General features: G+C 39.8%; 1 protein-coding gene across 2 annotated transcripts in view; it reads left to right on the top strand.

Moving 5' to 3' along the window:
* Nucleotides 1–20,534, top strand: part of PDE3B (phosphodiesterase 3B) — a 180,297-nt gene extending 159,763 nt beyond the window's left edge. For both annotated transcript variants that reach the window (XM_080817439.1, XM_080817438.1), the window contains 5 exons: nucleotides 3,190–3,389; nucleotides 11,094–11,297; nucleotides 13,140–13,301; nucleotides 17,114–17,369; nucleotides 18,796–20,534. In XM_080817439.1, the coding sequence (XP_080673565.1) occupies nucleotides 3,190–3,389; nucleotides 11,094–11,297; nucleotides 13,140–13,301; nucleotides 17,114–17,369; nucleotides 18,796–19,010 (1,037 nt within the window). In that variant the 3' untranslated portion in view covers nucleotides 19,011–20,534. The remainder of the gene's footprint in view (nucleotides 1–3,189; nucleotides 3,390–11,093; nucleotides 11,298–13,139; nucleotides 13,302–17,113; nucleotides 17,370–18,795) is intronic.
* Nucleotides 20,535–20,992: the final 458 nt, after the last annotated feature.

Below are 20,992 nucleotides of genomic sequence, written 5' to 3'. Positions count from 1 at the left end.
TGAAGGTTTACTCCTTTGTTTCCTTCTAGGAGTTTCATAGTTATAGGAAGTTTAGATCTATGACCCACTGGAACTAATTTGGGGGATAAAGGAAGAGGTCTTTCTTTTGCACATGAATATCCAGTTGTCCCAGAACCATTTGTTGAAGAGTTCTTAATATATACTCCACATAGTTGGCTCTTAAATGTTACTAAATCAATTTCTACCTTATAAGATGTGAGCATTAAATGAAACAATGTATGAAAAAGGCTAACATCATGCAGGGCACATAAATGGCTCTTCAGCATGGTCTTAGCACCCTTGTACAAAATCAGTTGGCCATAAATATGAGGGTTTCTTTCTGGACTTTCAGTTTTATTCCATTGATTTTTATGTCTGTCCTCATACCAGTACATTATCTTCATTACTAAAGCTTTGTTAGTAAGCTTTGAAATTGGTAAGTTTAAGTCCTTCAACTTGGTTCTTTATCAAGATTGTTCTGGCTCTTCTGGTTCTCTTGTATTTCCATATGGATTGATTCAGCTTGTGAATTTCTACCAAAGAAAAAGAAAGAAAGAAAAAAAAAACAGCTAGGATTTTGATAGGGATTGTATGAAATCTATAGATTATTTTGGGAGAGTATTGCTGTTTTAACAGTATTAAGTCTTCTGGTCCATAAGCATGGGTATTTTTTCCACTTATTTAAGTCTTCTTTAACTTCTTTCAATAATATTTTCTAATTTGCAAAATATTGGTTTTGTACTTCTTTTAAGTTTATTCGTAAGTATTGCATTCTTTTTGATGCTAGTGTAAATGGGATAGGTTTTGGGGGCTCATTTTTTGATTATTCATTGCTATCATATATAAAAATAACTGATTTTTGCATATTGATCTTTTATCCTGCAATCTTGATGATCACTTTTATTAGTTCTGATAGTTTTTTAGTGGCTTTCTTAGGATTTTTCTATATACAAGAGCATGTCATCTCTAAGTAGAGATAGTTTTACCTCTTTGTTGTGTGCTGGTCTCAGCCTGTCAATAACCATTGTTGGGGCTGGACCAGCTCTTGTGGTTACTATGATTACAAGATGCCCTTTAGTGATTACCATCAAGAAACTAAAAAACAAAAAAAGGTTTATTACTTAGAGGTATTGAAAATTACACAGCATAAGTAGGACCACAGAGCAAGGTCACAGGAGGAGAGAGAGGTCACAGGGAGGGAGGAGAGAACACACACAGTCATGCATGCAGGTAGACATGTCTGAGGTTTATTGGGGTCAAGAGTGGGGGGTTTCACTCTTTATTGGGCTCACTCTTTATTGGTGAATTTAAAACATAAGAGGAGGAATTTAAAGCTTGGGTAGAGAAAAAACCAGCAGCCCAAATGGTCAGTTATTGAAATCAACCAAGATTTCTGAAACAGAAGTGGCCTGGCTGTGCATCTAGACAGGGAGGCTGGGTGTTTCTTCGAGATCAGCGTCTTTGAAGTGGTGCTTCTGTGAAATGGGTACCTGGGAGAGCAAAGCTTAAATCAGGCACTTACGGTACAAAAAGTGGAGAAAACTGTCAGGGTTTACCCTATACACTTCTCTTCCAGTCTGGATGCCTTTACTGAGGCCTCCATTTAAATTAATCAGCCAATTAAAAGAATCACCATTTTCTGAAAGAAAGTAAACAAATGGGATCTATGATAATTATGCTGAAATGTCCTTGCCAGCTATTTTATTTTTCATAGTATTAATTTCATGTTAACAAAAAGCAAAACTGAATATACATCTTAGAGTCCTAATAAGTCAGTTTTAAGTAACTGAGTTTTAAAAGGATGTCTTTTGCCATTTTTGTTATTTTATATGTGTCTTTATAATTCTAGGGAAGTCCAGAATGCATATAACATAGGGAAGATTCAAATTATTGGCTGATGTTGATAACTAAGTCTTATTAGAAATTTGAATGTTAAATATATCTTTTACATTTAACTGCCTTAATTTTTTATAATTATTTTTTAAAAGTTCTAGTGTGGGTGATTCTAAAACTCAATTTAAATAAAAATATTATAAACAACAAAAATAATGAGGTATCTTTATTATTATCACTAGTGTGTATTAAAGTCATTATGTTAAAAAATTCATGTGGGGGTGCCTGTGTGGCTCAGTGGGTTAAAGCCTCTGCCTTCAGCTTGGGTCATGATCCCAGGATCCTGCAGAGCAGAGAGCCTGCTTCCTCCTCTCTCTCTGCCTGCCGCTCTGACTACTTGTGATCTCTGTCAAATAAATAAATAAGATCTTAAAAAAAAAAATCCATGTGATGGCAAATACTGAGTGAAATAAATTATGTTGAAGATTATTTTGGACTCTGACAAGCCAGAACATCATTCCTAGTTTCCACCGATGAAGTCAGTGAAATCTCCTGTCTCTCTAATATGGATTATTTTTTCCTTTTTATACTTCCTATTAAGATCATCTCAGCAAAATTAATAGAATGACCATCTGAATAGATAAAGCCACTAAAATGCAAAAAAAAAAAAAAAAGAAAGAAATCAGTGGTAAGACACTAAAGCATGGAAAGTATGGTGTTGATTGTGAAAATATTGTTCCTAACTAGAGGATAAAAAGAGAATTATGAGACATTCCTCAGTTTTCTACATCTTCTCATTTTCCAGTTTTTCTTGCCATTGTCTTCTAAGGAGCTTTATGGAAGGAAAAAGAGAAGGGGAAGAGGAGTTGTAATCAGGGCTACAAATGAAATGTTATCTCTCTGGTAGGATTTGAAAAGCATCCTATGCTGAGAAACTTAGTTTGTTAATACATTAAATTCCTAAATCTCCATACAGTTTTCACAAAATTTTATTCTCCAGATTGCTTTATCCTGTTACCTTCTGTGTGCTGGCCATTATCTCTAGTCCTTAAATAGTAAGTGTTAAGAAAACCAGAGGTTTTTAAAAATTATTATTAGCCCAAGTAAGAGAACATTATAAAAATCTCATAGTGTCTTATGAAGTAAGTGACTATAGCATCAATGTTTAACCTTGTTCCTCTCTAGGAGCATGTATGTTGGAGAAAATAGACTGTTTTAAGTCTTTGTTTATAAATAGTTTATTTCTTAGCTTAATCAACAAGAGAAATAATCGTATTACCTGTGGGGAATCCCCTCCTCAGTCTCATTTTGTGAGGAAGTTATATGTAACGCTGGTTTATTTTGCTTGTTCCTCAGATTCTGGTGGTAGAATGAGCCCTGGGCAAATTGCTTACATTTCTTCGAGGAGCTGCTCTATTCCAGATGAGAGCTATGGTTGCCTTTCTTCAAACATTCCTGCGCTGGAATTGATGGCTCTCTATGTGGCGGCTGCCATGCACGATTATGATCATCCAGGGAGGACAAATGCATTTCTGGTGGCTACAAATGCCCCTCAGGTAGGAAATACTGTTTCAGAAAGTTACAAGAGTGATTCTGAAATTTTACAAGGGTGTTGTATATATCCTTTTGTAATCCACCCTTCAGTTGAATCAGGTAACCATTCCATCTGCACTGTAATTAGTTGGATTTTAACACATGGCCTTGGCATGAGATGTGCAAAAGAGTGAAGAAAAAATTACCTTCTCCTACCTCAAAATAAATAGATACAGTCGTGAAAGAGTAACTCGCTGTTCTATGAAATTCTGGAATCCTTGCTGCCAGTATTTTTGCCTTTGATCAAATTGATGAGACTGACTAGATGTAAGCCTGATTGTTCTTCCTTTCCATGGCTGAAAGTATAATGATGAGGAACTATCATTTTCCCTGATGTCCTCTTTTTTCCTCAAGACTCAGACTCTAAACCTCGTAACGCTGCATATATTAGTGTATGTAAACGTTCCTTCTAGTACCACGTTATTTTTGTACCCAGTACAGCTGATAAGGTGCAAGATTCCTTTACCGTCAAAATTTGCATAAGAGGTAGGAGTTCCCACAAATGGATACTGTAATTGCAGTCGCTTTACACTTTCGGGCTTGGAACTAAATCCATGGTTTTAAGTGGTCGTGGGTGTTTGTTTAGGCTGGTGATTCCTGAAATGTCGTCTTTGCTTCTAACTGCATGCCTTACAAAGGACAAGTAGTCGGTTCAGCTTGCTGAATTCATCTTGTGTCTTCACCACTCTGTGTGTAAACCTCACTTCTGATTTTTTCATCTTCTGTAGCCATCCTGTGTCGCTCTTCACCCATTTCTCTCCCACACTCTCACTGTTTAAAACAGAGGAGATCGGTTCTCTAGCCAGAATAAGAACAGGATTCAGAGACAGGGAGAGAGGGTTAAAAACGCCACATGATTCATTTCTCCTGTGGCACTTTATTTATTAAAAGTTCATGATTTCCATAGGTAACTTTTTAATGAATTTCATTCTAGATATTAATATTTGTCTACTTTCTAAGAACAGCTGTGGGAGAGATTATAAACTAAGGAGCCCATGCCTCTTCACGTTCTCCAGGAAGCGGAGGTACTCTCTCTCTCACTTCACACTCCGTCATCTTTAAAAACCTGGGCTTGTGGGGAGTTGGAGATCTGGGCAGAAGGGGCACAGTGCAAAAAACACTGGTCTTGAGATCGAGAGACCGGAGTTCAGTTTCTGATTATCCAGTCGTTAGCCGTGTGATCTTAGGTGAGTCACCCTTATCTTTCTGAGCCTCAGGATATGGACCGGATATGATTAAGGGTAAAGGGACAACAAATGGAAGGTTTCTATTTCGTGTGTTTGAGAGGCTCCTGATCAGGTGTCCTATAGATGGAGATTACCAACTTGTCTCTTCCGCTCTTGGCTTTAGATCTTTCATGGCCTTCCAGTACAGGTGAGTCCGACTTACTGCCTCTCCTCCGAGGGAATGACGAGTAAGGGCACTCCAGTGTTACCGCTGCATTGTTGCAGATAAACCAATGATACCTGAAAATCATCGCTACAAGTTACATGCTGAAAACTGCTGTCCTAATCAAAATAAAAATGTGAAGTCTGGATAGAATACCAGTAATACATGTACTTTCTAACTTCTCATTGTTAAGGACTGCCGGTAGAGGAAGCAATGGGAAGTGTGGGAAAGGACAGGAAATTGACAGGCCATTCAGCTGTTGAGAAAGGATGGTCTTCCACCCAGTCTGCTTGCTTACTGCCCGTGGGTCTGTACTCAACCCAGAGCACACGAGTAGCTCTGTTGTAATATGAGTTACATCACTTTCCGTTCCAGACCCTCCAGTGGCATTCACCTCACTCCTAGTAAAAGTCATTGTAATGGCTCAGGGCTTGATCCTCCTGCCTTAATTCACCCACGTCCAGCCTCAGTGGCCTCTTGGCTGTTTTCTTCTGTATCCCAGGTACGCACACTCCCTTTCTGAGGGCCTTTCCACGTCCGTCCTCCCTGTCCAGAGTGCTCTCTCCCTGCACATCTACGTGTTCCCATTGTCTCTAGCTCCGTGTAACAATCCACGAGCCCCTCCTGGAGCTCATTATGTTCCTTCCCTGCTTTGTTTTCCATAGCAGTGATCACTCAGCATACCGTCTGTTTTGTTTATGACAGGTCTCTCCTCAGTGGAATATGTTTTCCCGAGGATAAGGATTTTGCCTTATTCCCTAACACCTAGAATAGTGCCTGACACATAAAAGTCATTTAGTAAATATTTGTTGAATGTTGAAGGATGCCTGATTTCTTTGCTCTGCAGGACTGCTAGTTTGTCTGAAATACCCTGTTCTTCCTAAAGTAATGAAATTCATGAGACCTTCTGCTAGTGCGTGTGAGATAAGGACACTTCTGTGAAAGCCTGAGGCGTGTTTATTAGGTAATAAGTAGATCTTCTCATCCTGGGAAGCTCAGTGGGTCTAATTAGGCCACAATTAGTGAAAAATGTTACTGCATCAGTAGTAGCGTAGAATACCACCAACTGGATAAAATATTCTTCATTCTCCTGGCAAGGAAAGGATGCTGGGAAGGTATAGGAGGGTTATTTTAAATTCTTGCTATGAAAGAATGTGAAACACTTAGGTTTATCCTGAAGAGATGCCAGTATTAAAATTCTAAGAGATTTCTGAGCTATTTCCAAATGAAAACTGGCTGAAAGATGGGGAGTGGTGCCTGAGGTATTAGAGTTTGAGAACATTTTCATGATATTTGGGGTAAAAGGAAATGAAATTTGAGGATGAGATCTGTAAATTGGAGACACTCATAAACGTTTTATCCCCCAAAATATGGATCAAGATGGTGACTAAACACATGCATTTGACTCCTCATTGTAACAGAAGAATAGGTGGGGAAGGGTATTATCATCAGAAGCTTAAAGAGTTTTCCAGAAATTTCTGTTTCTGGAAAATGAAAAACAGATGAATATCGAGAAGTGAAAGTATACTAGAGGTGGATACAGCTTAAGTGAACTCTAGAGAGACTCCTGATGCCGTTTGCCCCGGCTTGCACACACGTGCACGTGCACCGCAGTCCCTGTACACCTACACTACACATCTTTAAATAAAGCTTCTACAACCCTGCACTTACTTCCAGGGAGAAAACTCATCTCTTAGATATTGAAGGAAACTGCCAGAAGAGAGTAAGAATTACTAGTTGTGAGTATTAGTACTCCAGAGTAAATCCTTCTCATTTTGGAAACTTAACAGCTGGTGTCTGGTCTCATAACTGTAGAGCAGAACCTACTAAGTAACAAACGCCATCCACATCCATAGGGTTCCTACTCATCTTTCCAAATTAAAGAAGAGACTCAACACGAAACAGAAGAGAATCATTTCTCTCTCTCTCTTTTTAAAAAATATCAATAGATAACCCAAGGATCACTAGACAGAACATTAACCAGTAGCTTGGAAAGAAAAGGTTAAAATGGACAGGGTAACCAACTATAGGGGAGAAAAAAAATCTAGGGAGTAGAAAAGCTGGTAAGTTTTTAAAAAGAATTCTCAGAATTCAAGAAACACTGCATTTCTAAGAATAGCAAGCTATGAAAAAGGAAACATCAGAGAACAAGTTAGAGCTCTTAGGAACTAAAAATATTACTGTAAAAAAAAAAAGAATCTAAAAATTCAGTACAAGCCATGGAAGTAAATTTCCAGGTAACCTCTGCCAGAATGCAGAGTAGAAAGAGAAGGAGATGGAAAATATCATGAAGGGAAAAATGGGGCACAGCGGACCAAGTCATGAACTGATTGTTGGAGTTCCAGAAAAAGACGGTCTTTGGATTGAAGGGGTCCAGCAGGTGCCAGAGAACTTGAATGGGGAGAAAACACCAAAAATCTGCATATGGAGTGCCATGGTAAAAAAAAAAAAAAAAAAAAAAAAAATTCCTGAGAGAATGACAACAGTATACATATAAAAGAAGAAAAATCTGGGGTGCCTGGGTGGCTCGGTGGGTTAAGCCACTGCCTTCAGCTCAGGTCGTGATCTCAGGGTCCTGGTATCAAGCCCCACATCGGGCTCTTTGCTCAGCAGGGAACCTGTTTCCCCTCTGTCTCTGCCTCTCTTGCCTACTTGTGATCTCTGTCAAATAAATAAATGAACTCTTTAAAAAAAAATCCATCTGGCACCATATTTTAGCAACAATGGATGCTCGAGGGTACTGGAATTAACAAATATTGGATGCCTACTGGGGGAGAAGCACTATTCTAGGCATCATTACTGAACAAAACAGGCCAAAAAACATCTCTACTCCCATAGAACGTACATTCCAGTAAAGGAAGAAGAGTAAAGAGCGTATGTAGGAGGCAGAGAGAGAGACGATTATGATGTCCGAGCTAGGAAACAAGTAACCCAGGGAGGGGAGGGGAAGGGGAGTGCTGGCCTAAAGATACTATTTTTAAGTTAGATTTCTGTATCCCGCTAAGCTACAGCTGAGTGTAAGAGCAAAAATGAAGAGAATCTCAGATATACAGAGGTGAAATAAATCATGTACCCATTCACCCCTAGAAAGTCACCTAAAAAACATGTCTTAGCAAAACAAGGGTGATAAGGAAGACAAAGGATCTTAGAAGATACAGGGTTATCAGAAATTTTTGAATAAACCCAGAACTTCAGGACAAAGGAGTCCTGTTCATCTTGACTATTTCTTTAAGGAGAAATACCTTCTCTCTCCCCACCCCCCACCCCCCATTTAAAACTAGCTGCTTTTTTTTTTTCCTGTAGCACCTGAGTTACTACCTCTATTGGATTTTTTAAGTTAAGAATTTTTTTTTACATGAAAACAATTTTTCTTAATCCAAGCTTTTTCACTTTTTGGAAGTACCCTCTTTAATCTCATGAGTATGACCTAGTGACTTTTTAATGTTTCCTCCTGTCTCTTTTGTTTCAAAAGGGGACATTTGGTGAGATTTGTCAGCCCCTTCCTTTTTGTGATCTAAGCCTTTGCTATGTCTGATGGGCTTTCTTTTCATTTATCGAAAGGTGTTTATTATTTGTTAAGATTTATTCTGTCAGTTTGTATTAAACCCTGTTTAATATTTCCAACTCAAAAAGAAGGTAAAAAGCAGTTTGGGATCACCTCATTTGCTTTGCCAAGTTAAAGATGTGCCTGTGACGCGAAGGAAGGGGATCCCTTAGCTGGAGAAAGCAGGGATCAAGATGCTTTAGCACAAAGTCCAAGCACGTCAGTTGCTGCAGCTCCAAACTAGCTGGGCGTGGTCTTCCATCTCCGTCATGGGAGAGCCCTCAGTAAATGCCCGCTGCGGCTTATCCGTTTTACCTTGAATGGTTTTCTCACCGAGTTTAGGGTTGGTTTATTGTTCGGTGTCTTCAGCCAGGATTCTTCCTAAAGTGGGACGGACCTTTGTCTCCTACTTACTGCTCCATGATTGTTTGCCTCTCCTTATCTGGGAGGTTGTGGGTTTATTGGGGCCCAGCAGGGGACTCCTTCCACTTACTATCCAGGTGGGTTTTTCCTTCTCATGTGTTAACTTAGTTGACCTCTCCTCAATCCAGTCCCACTTTCTCCATGTATTTGAAGTTTCCAGTATGGTGATAACATCTAGATTTTAATATCGATTCAGATTTTTTTGCCCCTATTGTGTATTTCTTTGGTAATTTTGAAGGGCAGTTTGAACGGTGAAGAAATTCTGAACTTCTTTTACTGATGTTGCTAGCCAAGAGTTTATTAAGTCAGCTAGCTGGATAGGACACTTATTATATATTGTGCTGTACTGAGCTGGAAGTTTGATGACTTCTTCCTGAACAGACAAAGCTGTTCTAATAATTTACCAGTTTTCATCAGATTTGAATATGAATTAATGAAACCACTATTAAATATAAATCAACCCCTTCGGGAGTCTTTGAAGCTTATTCTTTCTCTTTGAGCTTAATGTTTGGAAGTTGTAAGAAGGCTAGTATAAAATGCCTTTTGTATTGACCTATAACTGATAATGTAACAATGTGTTAATTTGAAGGCACACAGCATGTTCATTTGATACATACGTCACTGTAATACTACCATCATGTTCCCTAATAGCCTGTCTTTTTTATGGTGAGTACATTTAAGATCTAGTCTCTTAGCAACTTTCAACTATATAATATAGTACTATTAACTATAATAATACTATTAACTATAATCACAGTGCTGGGCGTAAGATCGCCAAAACTTGTCCATCCTGTAACTGGAAGTTTGTACCCTTTGACCAACATCTCTCCAGTTCCCCTACCCTCTGGTAAACTTGTCTGTTTCCATGAGTTCAGCTTTTTAGGATTCCACATATAAGAAGTCCCAGACAGTATGTCTTTTTTGATTGAACTCACTTAGCATCATGCTCTCAAGGCCATGTTGTCTCAAATGGCAGGATTACCTGCCTTCTTTCTCATAGCTAAATAAATACTGCATCTCTCTCTCACACACACATACACACCCCACATCTTTATCCATTCATCCACTGATGAACGATCACAGTGGGCCAGGTCATGAACTGACTGGTGGAGTTCCAGAAAAAGATGGCCTTTGGATTGAAGGGGTTCAGCAGGTGCCAGAGAAGTTGAATGGGGAGAAAACACCAAAAATCTGCACATGGAGTGCCATGGTAAAATTTAAAAAAAAAAAAAAATTCCCGAGAGAGTAATAACAGCATACATATAAAAGAACAAAAATCCCTCTGGCACCGTATTTTAGCAAATTTGACAGAAACACAGCAAGAGAGGGAACAGAAGCAGGGGGCATGGGAGAGGCAGCTTCCTGCCGAGGAGGGATCCCAACGTGGAGCTCAATCCCAGGGCTTTGGGATCATGACCTGAACCGAAGGCAGACACTTAATGACTGAGCCACCCAGGTGCCCCTAAGCCACTGGTTTTTAAAGTCTGTATTCCAAAGTTCTAGAGTAGTGAGGGTCTTGCACTGAAATGAGGTGGAGTAGCACACCAGCTGAACCAAGGGATGTGTTTTTACTTGTTTCATGCTTCTCTTATTCCCGGGCACTGTGTCAGGGTCAGAATGTGGGAATGTGTCCTTCTGGGACATGCAGGACTCTTGCTCACCCGGGACGGTGCTCCTGCTTCCTCATCTTTGGTCATCAGCACCTCGGATTGCATGCTAGCTGAAGATGAGAAACATGTCCCTAAACCTGCTCTCTCTCTAATGACTTCACTGACAGCAGTTTTATCTAAGAAGATTCATGGATTCAGTGAAGTAGACCTCAAATTTCAGCTTTACATCTTTAAGATTTTATTTACTTATTTTATTTGACACAGAGAGAGAGAGAACACAAGTAGGTAGAGAGGCAGGCAGAGAGAGGGGGAAGCAGACTCCCCATTGAACAGAGAGCCCAATGCGGGGCTCAATCCCAGGACCCTGAGATCATGAGCTAAGCTGAAGGCAGATACTTAACCTACTGAGCCACCCAGGCGCCCTTCACTTTTATATCTCTGAGGGCAGCATGGTATCTGGGAAGATGAACTTTGGAGCGAATTGCCCTTTCACTTACTAGATGTATCTGCTGGAGAGGTATGCCTTACCCTTTTTGTACTTCAGTAAACCCATTTAGAAAAGTATCACAACCCTTCTTCACTGATATTAAAATGCTCAGCATAGAGTAACTACTCATTGTTTATATTCTTCTAGCCTAACTCTGTTTATTATTAAAGGTTAGTATCTCTGAGATGCCTGACTCCTTTTTATTACTTTTCAGGCAGTTTTGTACAACGACAGATCTGTTCTAGAAAATCATCATGCTGCATCGGCTTGGAATTTGTATCTCTCTCGCCCAGAATACAACTTCCTTCTTAATCTTGATCATGTGGAATTCAAGCGTTTTCGTTTTTTAGTAATTGAAGCAATCCTTGCCACAGATCTTAAAAAGCATTTTGATTTCCTTGCTGAATTCAACGCCAAGGTTTGTGATACAACTTAGTATCTGGTTTTACTGATGGAAATCACTATTGTCAGTATTACTGATAAGTTTTTTTTTATATAATGTTAAGTTAGAATTAATACTACTCATAAAGTAATAATATCTGATGGGAGGTGATATATGTGTCAATATTTTTTAAAATAACTTTTTATTATAACACATCCTAAACGTACTATCACTTGCTACCTTTCGACACGTAGACTTACAACTTTCTTTCTCATGGTGATAAGCCAATTCATGATGTCAAAAGCTTTTAGAGGCACATTGGAGAAAGTTGTGCAGTGCCATGTAAGTTACTTTGTGAAATTGAAGATGTGTTTCTCAGAAGCCAGTTAATGCTTCCCTCACTTCTCCTGTTAATCCCTTCTTTCTGTTCTTGTTAAACTGGCTGGTGTGGGAGAGAAGTACCCTCCACTCTTCCACTAGAGAATAATGCGTTCATCAGACAACTGCCTGGGATCTGCCCTGTATGGGCAGTAGCGCCAGCTAAGAATGAGTAGGGAACAGGTCAAGTCCCTGTGGTCAGGAATTCACATTAGTATTGAGAAACACTGCCTTCGGATGACAGGGGTGAACTGCTGAGAACCACCGCTTTACAGACGGTGGAGGGAGGGTGCTCCCTCTTTGGCTGGCAGGAAGCCATTGTTTCCTTGATGACATTTGTGACGTAAAGGAAAGGTGTACCCTCAGGGTAGAGGAACTGATAACAAAGGAATACTAGATTTAACGCCCTGGGTGGAGACCCTATATGAGGCTGTAATGATATTAATAAAATACTTCTAAAAAAATCAGCAAGAAATCCATATGCCTTTAAAATTATTTTATAGTTGTGTAGCTTTGTTAACTTTTATTTAATAATAAAATTCATTTAAGTGCTAAGAGTAGTAGAAGTTTTCACAGGTAAAGATCACCTAGTCCAATGCTCTTGAATCTGTGCTTCTCGGAGATTTCTATTCCATAGTCTCTCAGGAATGCCCTGAGTGGGGCTCTGGATCTCCTACATGGTTTCAATCCAAAAAGCTCTCCTTTCAAGTGTTTTCGATAGTGGTGGTCTACATAAATTTTCCTTTGACAAAAGGGTTTAGTGCCCAAAAAACTATCTTCAAACCAAAGTTCAGAAGCCACTGATCTGGCCCATTTACTTCATTCTTTTACAAAAGGAAATTTGAGTTTTGAAAGGCAGAGTAATTCTCCTAATTAATGATGATAATTGTATTTAAATAACCGTGTTAGTATTTAACATTTACTGTGAACAAGGCATTTTTCGTTTATTAATCCTCATGGTAATATGGCTAGATTGGTACTACTTTTCTTGTTTTAGAGATGAAAAGAGTTAGATTCAAGGAGGATAAGTGATTTTCTATTATTACACAATGAGTAAATCATTGATTCAGGATTTGAAACCAGAGGGATCACCTTTTAAGACTTGTGTTCTTTCAACTGTATCATATTTTCCCTTCACAGATGAAGCCTGCCTACTTCTCTGTAGATCCTAAGTGTTCTTTTTTAAAGTAGAATTAGTTACAATTTTTAAATGATTTATCGATGTTTTGCATATACATATAATTATAGTGTATGTTATATATTAACATGTTATATGTACATCTTACAATTTTCCGTGGTAATCACAAATATTGAAACCCATGGTTATGTTTTTATGGCGTTCTGCCTCCAGTGAAACAAAATTATGACACTTCAAAGGGAAATTTAACCCATATTCCTTCCTGTAATTTAGACAGGAAGCAGTTTTAAGATAATTTGGTTAAAAAAAAAAACAAAACTCCTGTGCTCTCAGAACCTAAAATAACTGTTTTTCCAAAATAGGCCAACGATGTAAACAGTAGTGGTATAGAATGGAGCAATGAGAATGATCGCCTCTTAGTGTGCCAAGTGTGCATTAAACTGGCAGACATCAACGGCCCTGCAAAAGTTCGGGACTTGCATTTGAAGTGGACAGAAGGCATTGTCAATGAGTTTTATGAGCAGGTAAGTTCAATGTGGTACGGGCGGGATTTTTGAGAGCTGCCCTCCAAAGGCATTAGATTTCGGGATTTGGATAGCTACATTAAATGTTGGAAGTCTGGTTACTTTGACCAAAAACAGAAATTGTAGAATTTGCGCTGCTCTTAGTATTTTCTCAGCTCTTTTTCACTGATAAAAATTTAAAAAATTGCTCATTCCCAACTGACATGGGTCGACTGTCCCTTGAGGGTACAGGTAAGGGCTCTTTTAAAACCCTGAGTACCCATGACTTAGGATAGTTTATTTCCAGATAAAACTGTTTTTAATTGATTCAGGGTGTACTTAGATTATATTTAGAGAATATCAACCCGCTTTCAACTCCGCTGTAGAAAGACTACCTGCCTGCCTTAGAAACATCAACTGGGTAAGAGTCCTGGTTGTGAGGGGAGTGGACAGCTAGACATTTGAGGGATAGAAATGAGCATAAAGTAGGTTTTTCGTGGTTTTTAAAGATTCCGAGATAAAAACATGTTCTTCCCAGTTTTAAAATCTCTCAAATACTACTCCTGTAAGGGAACTCAAGTTTGCGCGCCCCACGCGCAGCGGAGCTGGTCACAGAGAGGCTGAGTGTGCATCAAGGAGTTCGCCTGAGAGGCGGCCGCACCTGGAGTGGCAGGCCTCAGATTTGGCTCCTCACAGCGGGAGAGTCGGGAGAAGAGCTGTGTGATGGCAGAAGGAAAGGAAAGGAAGTTAGGAAGTAGGGAAGGGTCGCAGCCTGTCTGTTGTATGCCCCTGCTTGGAGCTTCTGCGTATACTGACCAGAAACTGGCATCCTCAGCGTGACCGAAGGGTGGGGGTTTAGGCCCTTCCCACATTAGAAGTTTATCCACTGGACACTTATCCATGCTCAGAGAAGGTTGGTGGTCCTGACCGGTTCTGGGTGGTTTCTTGGTAAAGCTTTAAGTCTCCACCAAACCACTAAATCAACATTTCGCTATCCTGATGTCAGGCAAGAACATTATCTGTGGAAACATGGTGGCAAGCTGCATGCCAAGAACAAGCAGATTCGGGTAAAAAGTTACAGTTAACATAAAAAGTTAAGCATTACAAAACTTCTGGTTACTGGTTTCAGTACTACTTTGCAGAATCTTTGTCTTTTTTTTTTTTTTTTGGTCCAATTCTTAAGCTCCCTACGATGTAGAGGTATATGGATCCCCCTACAAGCCAGCATTTCATTATCTCCAAATTACCAGATACATCTTGACTTTGGAGCTGTGTTCCTTGGGAATCCTTGTTGACCCAAATAATCAGGCAAGATCAAGAGGTCTACCAAATGAGGCCTTTGAGACAGAGTTTTCTTACCATGAGTTGCTACTCCTGCAGGGGTGATGAACTTGACCCCATAAACCGTGCATACTTACCCGTTCTACCTTGTTACATCCGGGGTGTATTGAATAGTGAATGTGCAGTGTCTTTCACCCACCCTAGGGCTATTTACAAGTTATAAAACACTGTGCCATGAAAAAACCATGGGAATACATAAGGATTCCAAGATTATTAATATTTTACCATTTTGATACATTTGAACTAAATTATATATAATTTGGAGATGAAAATGGTTAAATATTCACCTAGAGATTGCAGCATACTATTAGCATGTTACCATCTTCATTCTCAAAGATGGCTAAAGCCGGCCTCGGGCTTCAGCTCATATTCACAAAAGACGAATTTTACATTAAGGAAAGCGCCATCTTTATATTATCTGTGCAAACAGAAGTAACAAAAAAGTAATAGTATATGCCAACTTTAGAAGACTCACTAATTCAAAGAACATTAGAAAAGTTCATTTAGACCCAATTTATTATATATATATGTGTATATATATATATATATAAGATTTATTTATTTGACAGACAGAGATCACAATTAGGTAGAGAGAGAGAAAGGGAAGCAGGCCCCCCGCTGAGCAGAGAGCCGGATGCGGGGCTTGATCCCAGGACCCTGGGATCATGACCTGAGCCGAAGGCAGAGGTTTTAATCCACTGAGCCACCCAGGCGCCCCTATTTATAATATATTTTTAAAGTATTTAGAATTTTTTTCTTTTTTTAAAGATTTTTTTATTTTTTTATTTTTTATTTTTTAAAGATGTTTTATTTATTTATTTGACAGAGAGAAAGATCACAAGTAGGCAGAGAGGCAGGCGGGGCGGGGGGGGGGTGCGAAGCAGGCTCCCTGCTGAGCCAAGAGCCCAACGCGGGGCTCAATCCCAGGACCCTGAGATCATGAACCGAGCCAAAGGCAGAGGCTTAACCCACTGAGCCACCCAGGCGCCCCTAAAATATATAGAATTCTTATTAAAGTGGGAAAACATGCTTGAGGTTGAAGCCTGGGTTCTCTTCTTCACTGGTAATGTGACCTTAGGTAAGTTACTTGACTTCTCTGTGCCTCAGTTTCTTCATTGATAAAATAGGAATATTTGATGGTATCTAGTTCATAAGGTTGCTGTCAGAATTAGGTGAATTAATTAAGTTCTTAGAACAGTTCCTGACATGTAAGTGTTCAATAAACGTCAGCTACTATAATTCCAGACCTGTCACAAAAAATGTTATTTCAGACAGTTTCGCTTAATCTTTGTAAGTTTCATTATTCCTATGTTAAAGGAGAAAAAGGTCATCTGACATCGTACCACACAGAGTTGTCATGAAGACTTTTGCAATCTGGTTATGCTACTAAGCATCCTTCGGATATGGATGCAAAATTCTAATCTTGCTGAACTTTTTATTATCTTAATTATCCTGTCTTTATATCCTTATAGCCATTTAAGTACCATGGTCTTTAAAAAAAGTGAAACTTCTATTAAAAAAAAAAAGCCAAACTTACAAAATTCTAGAATCCTGTGGATAAACCCAACTGAGGCTTATTTGTTTTTTCCTTTTTCTTTTTCTGTAAACAACAGTTTTCTTCCTCACAGAAGGTAAAATAGATTTTTTTGATAATGGGCCAGTCACTAGAAGAGTTTCTAGTTGTTTCTGTAGGACAGTTTGCCTCATCAGAGATAGACGCTGCTTGCCCACGGTTCATTCTGGACTTTATACATTCCCCACCAGTTCAGACACTAGGAACCAAAAGGTCGATAGGACCGTTTGGGGAATCCTCAGTACTGTGCTAAATACTTGATACAATACTGCTTTTCATCCTCACAGCAACCTTGTAAAGTAGATTATTAAGATTTTACACCTGAAATGGGCATAGAGCATGCTCCATACCGCACAGGTAGAACGTAGCAAAAGCAGGGTTTGAAAACCGCATCTGTCTGATCTCAAATTACATTCCCCAAAGCCCTGGAGACCACAGGGGAGGGTGTCGTCGGGCAGACGGTTGGACCCGGACTCCTCACCTCAGCCTCATCTCAGCTGCCCATACCTCTGCTTCTGCTCTTAGAAACGGGTAGGGTGCTGAAAGGCTTTTGCAAAATTCAACTCTGGGCATTTAAGGTACAACAACTTGCTGATACCATCTCTCCCTAGAGAAAGAGATATAAAATTTTTCAGGTTGTTTGATTTGTTGTTTTTTGTGTGTGTGTATGTTTTTCTTGTTCACTGAACATTAATCATCCTGGTTGACTGGTGAGGTGTGAAAGTCTCATTTAGGATTTCTCAAGATATCTGAGAAATTCTTACAGTTGAAATGACAGAGTAATTAGACACTTCTTTGTAAAAATTATTTTGATGTAGACTATGCATATTAAAAAAAACCACAGGATGATATTAATAGGAAAGCTCAATGGTTATTCTTTCAACAGTTCAAAATGTACTTTTCTTTTTAAAATGATTAGGGAGATGAAGAAGCAAACCTCGGTTTGCCCATCAGTCCCTTCATGGATCGTTCTTCACCTCAACTAGCAAAACTCCAAGAATCTTTCATCACCCACATTGTGGGTCCTCTGTGTAATTCCTACGACGCTGCTGGCTTGCTGCCGGGTCAGTGGGTAGAAGCAGAAGAGGACGAGGACACTGAGAGTTGTTACGATGAGGAAGATGGTGAAGAATTAGATACAGATGATGAAGAAATAGAAGACAGTCTAAATCCTAGTAAGAATATAGGGATGCTGTGATTTCTTAAATGGATATTTACAATTAGTAAAATTAAGTTTGGATCTCTGTTTTTTGGGGTTGTTTTGTTTTAGAGAGAGGGTGAGGGAGAATCCCAGGCGGGACTTGATTTCACAACCCCATGATCATGACCTGGGCTGAACTCAAGAGTCGGACGCTTGACCAGCTAATAAGCCCCTGCATCTTTAAGATACAGATTCAGGAGTTGTGTCTTAAGTAACTACTCTCTGAGTGTTCAGACTGAATGGGCTCTTGAGTAACTCCTGCGTGCTGGGGGACGTGCTCACGTGGTCACACGTGGTCTTTGTCTCTTCGGGGCCAGTCTGCTGCAGGAGGCCTCGCCTTTGCACGCTCTGTAGGGCTGTCACCATGTCTGACTTTGTGAGGTGAGGTGCTTCGCGTGGCTAGTGCAACCACATCTGCTAATCTGCCTTCCTACTGTTTGGGAAGGTGGATCACAACAGTTGGGAAAAGAGGAAACATAGCTTCTCTACCTCTAAGGGGAGAAGCAAGTTTAGGGCTGTGATGGATTTGAATTGCCAAACTGTAGGGACATAGTTTTCTATATAAAGCAGTGACTATAAATAGAGAAAAAAAGACTTGTCACCATTGTAGCTATAATTGAAATCAGTTATTTGCTCTTTAAAGTAGAATATTTGAGGGGGCACCTGGATGGCTCAGTTGGTTAAGTGTCTGCCTTTGGCTCAGGTCATGACCTCAGAGTCCTGAGATCAAGTCCCACATCAGGCTCTGTGCTTAGTGGGCAGCCTGCTTCCCCCTCTCCCTCTGCTACTCCCCTGCTTGTGCTCTCTCCCTTTCTCTCCTGCTCTCTGTCAAGTAAAGTAGAATTTAAATTATATCTAGCATTCCAGGCATGCTCTTAATGAGAACAGACAATTACGAAGAACTGCCCCCACCTCCCAGCTGCGTTCAGGGACACCGTCAGGAAGAGTAGTCGTCATCTGCCTCTACCCTCTGAGCATCATCATGGACAAGCTGACTGTCTTCCAAAAATTATTTATATTCACTGAAACCTTGGTAATGGTGTTTAATTCAATACCTAAAATCCTAAAAAGGTTGTTGAACTTCACATTGCTATGTATCATTTGAAACTTTAGGACCCCTCCTCCCCTCGCACTCCACCCAGTCTTCCCTGGTCCCCTTCTCTGCTTTGTTTTCATCAGATACTAACACCAGCTCACGTTTCCCTTCTCCTGTTGCTTACCTGGGTCTTTCCATTAGAATATGGGCTCCACAGTGCAGATTATTTCCGTCTTACTGTTTATTACTACAACCCCAGTGCCTGAAATAAGTGCCTGGAAAGTAACAGGCACTCAGATGTTTAGTGAATGAACGAGGGAACTGTATTGCTACGATCACGATATATTGCTTTTAAATTTCGCAGAACCGCAAAGGAGGAAAGGCAGACGGCGAATATTTTGTCAGCTCATGCACCACCTCACCGAAAACCACAAGATATGGAAGGACATGATAGAGGAAGAAGAGAAATGTAAAGTTGATGGGAATAAACTGCAGGCGGAAAATCCTTCCTTACCTCAAGCAGATGACATTCAGGTCATTGAAGAAGCAGATGAAGAGGAGGAGAGGCCGTTGGAATGAAAGAAAAGGCGTATGGAAGAAGCCTGGAGGGCTGTGCCCGGGGTCAGTGTGCGGACCCGCGGTGGACCGTTCCTGCAGGGACAGGCCCAGCCACTGTGAGAGGCTCCTCGCCATGCGGACTCCACACGTACCCTTGGAGCACGGCTCCCGCTGACCCGTGTCGCGAAGCTGTGCCTGGACGCCTTCACTGGTACACCAGTGCTCTGTCGTAATGATGCTTTGCTGGGTAGGACACGCTTCCTTTCACGAATGGTAGCTAGAACTAAAAATTCAAGTGACTTCAGTTTCCAAAGTGGCCAGAACTTTTTGCTTTCATGAAAACGGGATTCCTTTGGTTTTTTTCTGAACGTGTCTTTTAGGTCTTCGAATATTTTGGCAGGGGGAGTCTGTGCCCATCTAAAAAGGAATCCAGTGTTGCCTTTCCAAGGGGCCTGTTCAGTGCAAGAACTGCTCAGAGCTGTGCTCCCAGCTGCGTTTATCCATGAAAAACCGAGTGACCTTCATTAAGTATAAGAGAATCCAGGTGCATCGATCTCTGATGCTTCTTGCTGTTGTGTGTCACCTACTACGTGTGTTCGATTTTTGCTCGGAGTATTCAGGTTTGCTGTGGACATCAGAAGTCTGAGTTCCAGTCTCACTGACTTACATTTCGTGCTTGAATTTTTAAAGCTGTTTCGGGTGTAACAATGAAGGGATTTTCTTTAGTCAAAAATGGTTCTTACTACTGTTGCTCAGGATTCATACTTTTAAACATTTAGTTAATATAAATACAGATTTGTCAGAAGGAAAAGGAATTGTCCTAAAGATGTTAACCTTTTATGAAATGAGCATTATTCCTCATTAGATAAATTCAAGTCTAATCAAAGAAAGAGGAGGAGCTCCGAAAGCCACCGCGAATAATTGAATTATGTGCTTATATCCGGATCCTATGTTAGGTGTCACACGTTTAGTCACTGTAAAACTGATACCCATCCTTGTTCATTTCCTGCTGCCTTGAGACTACATGACAGAAGTGACCTAGGACTACTGAGTACTGCTAACCCAACTGTGAGTCTAATTGAAAAAAATGGTAGGAATACTTAATTGCAAAGAAAATGGACCATATTTACAATGTTCATGAACTCCTTGCATACAGATATGTACCTGAGTCGTGAAAGGTTGTTGATGATCTAAAGAGCAGCCTAAATGCTAACAGGATGGGAGACTAAATTTTTTTTTCTTGGAGACCATATTTTGGATCTAAGGCTTTTTAGACAGTAAAACCATTAATTTTCTAAGATGATTCCTTTTAAGTGTAATATCAGGCAATTTCTTACCTACCTAGAATATTTGGCATTTCTCAAAGATATTAAAGATCTTTAGAAGTGTTGGAAGTTTTGATTTTGTATAATATTGAATGGATCACCAAGCTTTATTTATTAGACATGTTGAGTGTGAAGTTCCTTCCTGCCACTTTTGCTACCACTGCCACATAATTTGTAACCTGGTCGCACATTACTGAGTAATAAAATTTTAACTAATTTATTGAGTTTGCACTTTAAATGTATATATCCTGGGCTCTTACTTCCCTGGTGTACACTTTGCATCCTGCATAAGTATATTTCTGCTATTGCAAAGTACATGTGTATAAATTCGCATGTGCACATATGCATAATGAGACTCAGATTTCCTATTAAAATTTTGTATGGGGGTTAAGGTATGTATTTTCTCAAAAGGAATGTTTTTTATTAAAAATACTATTACCAAGAACTCATTTTTAAATAGTTTAACTTTTAAATTTATCCTTTGCTAAATAATTGACATATTAAAATAGACCAAACACCAAGAAGTATTCTAGCTGAAGCAAATTCATAAACTTTAAGAAATGAATCTGACTATATTAAGTATACACAGTGCTATTAAATGCAATCCTACTTGAAAAGTTGCCAGAAGGGATGCCTGGGTGGCTCAGTCCATTAAGCATCTGCCTTTGGCTCAGGTCA

Source organism: Martes martes (assembly GCF_963455335.1).
Source record: "Martes martes genome assembly, chromosome: 10".
In the NCBI taxonomy this organism is placed as follows: Eukaryota; Metazoa; Chordata; class Mammalia; order Carnivora; family Mustelidae; genus Martes; species Martes martes.
Note: the sequence above shows the minus strand (reverse complement) of the source record. Positions and strands in the feature narration are given on the sequence as shown.